Consider the following 3209-nt stretch of genomic DNA (forward strand, 5'->3'; position numbering starts at 1 on the left):
ATAAAAGTCTCATGGACTTTCCTGCCCAGGCTGGCTTTGAACCGTGATCCTCAGATCTCAGCCTCCTGAGTAGCTAGGATTACAGGTGTGAGCCACTGGCACCTGGCCATTCTCACAAACTTTTTACTCCCCTTTGGCTGGCTTTAAACTGTAATCCTCCCAATCTCAGCCTCTCCATCAGTAGGTGTGGGCTGCTGTGCCCAGCTAATAATGTGAAATATTAATAAATGAGGCTGGGAATGTGGCTTAGTAGTAGAGTGCTTTCTTAGCATGCATGAAGCCCTGGGTTCAATTCCTTAGTACCACATAAACAGAAAAAGCCACAAGTGGCGCTGTGGCTCAAGTGATAAAAGTGCTAGACTTGAACAAAAAAGCTCAGGGACAGTACCCAGGCCCTGAGTTCAAGCTTCAAGACTGGCAAAAATAAATAAATAAAATAAATGAAGCAGTAAATTATGTTTTTGCCATTGACAGGGAAATAGGACAGAGCAGCTAAGTGCCCTGAATGAAATAAAACTGTCACTCAGAAGTCATGGAGTGCTGTTGGAAGTAGAATATTCTTCTTCAATACATGACCGAGAAATTAGGTTAGTATACAATAATATTTTAACTTTTATGCAGTTGAAACATACTTTAAACTGCTCTCTTCATGTTACTTAATTATATATAAATATTATATTTAAAGATTAAAAATTCAATTAAAGGCCAATATTAGCAACTTTTTAAGCAGAAACTTAATTTGCCCTGTGTGCTTATTATTTCCTAGTGGAATTGAATTTATATGTTGTGTCATGTAGGAAGAGGAGCACTTTTATCTCTATTATACACAGTTGTGATACGAAATAATTCCTTCTAGTGAAATTAATACTGTGTGGTTTTATTTCCTGTTGGTTAAGAAATTATTTGGGTAGGCATGATAGTAATGTGTTAATAAGAAAACAGTATGTACAATTAATAATACTTTCCCTCTAGCACAATGGTTTTAATATGATTATAGCAATGGAATCGTCATGTTAAGTGAAAACTTAAACCAGATCTAAATATTCAAAACAGATGAAAATGTAGCTGCTGTTGTTAAAGCAAAAGTCAGGGTCCAAAACTCCTCCTGCTTATACTTCCTCTCTCTGGGCAGGAGAACCCTTAGAACACTACCAGTCTCCCTGAATATACTTTGTCAACTACTTGTAAGCAGGAAATTTATATCAACAAGCTGAAGTTTATGTGTAAGTTTTAATTGTTACACAACTCATCAAAGTCAGCTGATAGTTTCTAAGACCTTTTTGTTTCATTGTAGACAAGCAGCCCACTATTAACTACAGGTTTGATTCAAGTCTTCTTGCTACCAGCAGAAGTGGGTTCCTCTCTTTCCTAATTCTTTTTTTTTTTTTTGGAGGGGGGGGGTCGGTCGTGGGGCTTAAACTCTGGGCCTAGGTGCTGTCCTTCAGCTCTTCAGATTAAAACTAGCACTCCACCACTTGAGCCCCAGGGCCACTTCCAATGGGTTCCTTTCTTAAAGGGAAATTTTTCTGATGCTTAATAATAGTCTGATTTAAACTTCCTGTATTCTAATGTCAATAGGTTCAACAATGGATGGCAGATTAAAATTGGAAGGGGACTTGATTACTTTAAGAAACCACAGGTAAGATAATTTTATGGGTAAGTGTGTAACACGTAAGACTGTATTTGTTTTGATGTTTTGTTTTTAAATGAACTCCTGGGCTTAAATAATCATTTACCTCAGTTTCCCAAGTCTCTGGAACTACAGACACAGCCCCAAACCCCAGCTTAGTCATGCCATTTTTATTATTATTAAGTAGTTGAACAAAGGGGTTACGATTCCATGTCAGGTTATGAGTATAATGCTTCTTGGCCAATGTCACCCCTTCCTTCTTAGTCATGTCATTTTTAACAGTACTCTTATTTTCTTCCTAGGGCTGTTTTTCCCTTGGATATTGTGATTTTGATTTAAGGCCATGTCGTGAAACAACAGTGGACATTTTTCATAACAAACACACAAAAAAATTATGATGGGTAGTAGCTTAACTCGTATTGCACATTTCTTCCTTTTATGATGCCATAACTACATAGCACACACTGGGTAACGAATAGAGATTTATTTAGCCCTTATTTCTGGTGGCTGAGAAGCCTTAATAGCATGCTGCTGGCAACTTTGAGAACCTTCCTGCATCTTAACGTGGGTAGATATCATGTGACAACACAATATGCGTGTCTCAGAGAGTTTGGGTCTGTAAAAGCCTGTGAGGCAGAGCCAGTCATCTCTCTGGTGTCCACTTCTCAACACTACTGCAATGAGGACCACATTTCCAACATATGAACTTTTGGGGACAAATACAAACTACAGCAAGGAAATATTGGATTCTTCTTTTTACTTTAAACATTTTTATAATGTGTGAATTTTTAAATAAACTTGTATTTCTACTAGGTTTTGGATTCATTGTTCAGTTGTGGAACACTGGTCACATCTACTTATTCTGTAGATTTACAATGTTTCAAGTCATATAGCTAATTTAAACTTTTTTGTTTTTGCCAATTTTGATTTGGCTATTGGAGTATAAGTCAGTAAGTAATGAGCATCTATTACGAAGATGAATTGAATGTTAACCTTGTCTTGTAGTCTACAGTCCTGTAAGGAAAGTAATCTACCTTATGTCCTACCATATTGGATATGTGTGTGTGTGTGTGTGTGTGTGTGTGTGTGTGTGTATGAGAAGCATAATTCAATGTTTGAGATATTGCATTGCATAGCTATGTTTATGACAGCTGTGTATACAAAAGCCAAACAGTGGAAATAGCTGAAATGCCCAACAACAGATGAATGAAATATCCCACATATATACCATAAAATACTAAACAGCTACAAAAAAATACATGAAATCATGTCATTTTTATAAGAAAGTGAATAAAACTGAAGATCATGTTAAGTGAGATAAGGCAATCTCAAAAAGCCATATATACGTACATATATGTATTATATAAGCAAATATACAATATAACTTAAAACATAAATATGTAAATTTACATATGTATATGAGAGACATAATTCTGTGGGACTATTTAGTTTTTTTTTTGTTTTTGGTCCGGTCGTGAAGCCTGAACTCTGGGCCTGGGCACTGTCCCTCAGCTCTTCAGCTCAAGGCTAGCACTCTACCACTTGAGCCACAGCGCCACTTCCGGCTTTTTTCTTTTTG

General features: G+C 36.7%; 1 protein-coding gene across 1 annotated transcript; it reads left to right on the forward strand.

Moving 5' to 3' along the window:
- Nucleotides 1-474: 474 nt before the first annotated feature.
- On the forward strand, nt 475-2442 carry LOC106002283 (MIT domain-containing protein 1-like; the record flags this gene model as incomplete). The annotated part of the gene is made up of 3 exons (XM_013037181.1): nt 475-587; nt 1579-1639; nt 1933-2442. Coding segments are annotated over 3 exons (270 nt in total), but the record flags the coding sequence as incomplete, so codon positions are not given.
- Nucleotides 2443-3209: the final 767 nt, after the last annotated feature.

The sequence above is a fragment of the Dipodomys ordii genome, unplaced genomic scaffold (assembly GCF_000151885.1).
Source record: "Dipodomys ordii isolate 6190 unplaced genomic scaffold, Dord_2.0 Scaffold6618, whole genome shotgun sequence".
In the NCBI taxonomy this organism is placed as follows: Eukaryota; Metazoa; Chordata; class Mammalia; order Rodentia; family Heteromyidae; genus Dipodomys; species Dipodomys ordii.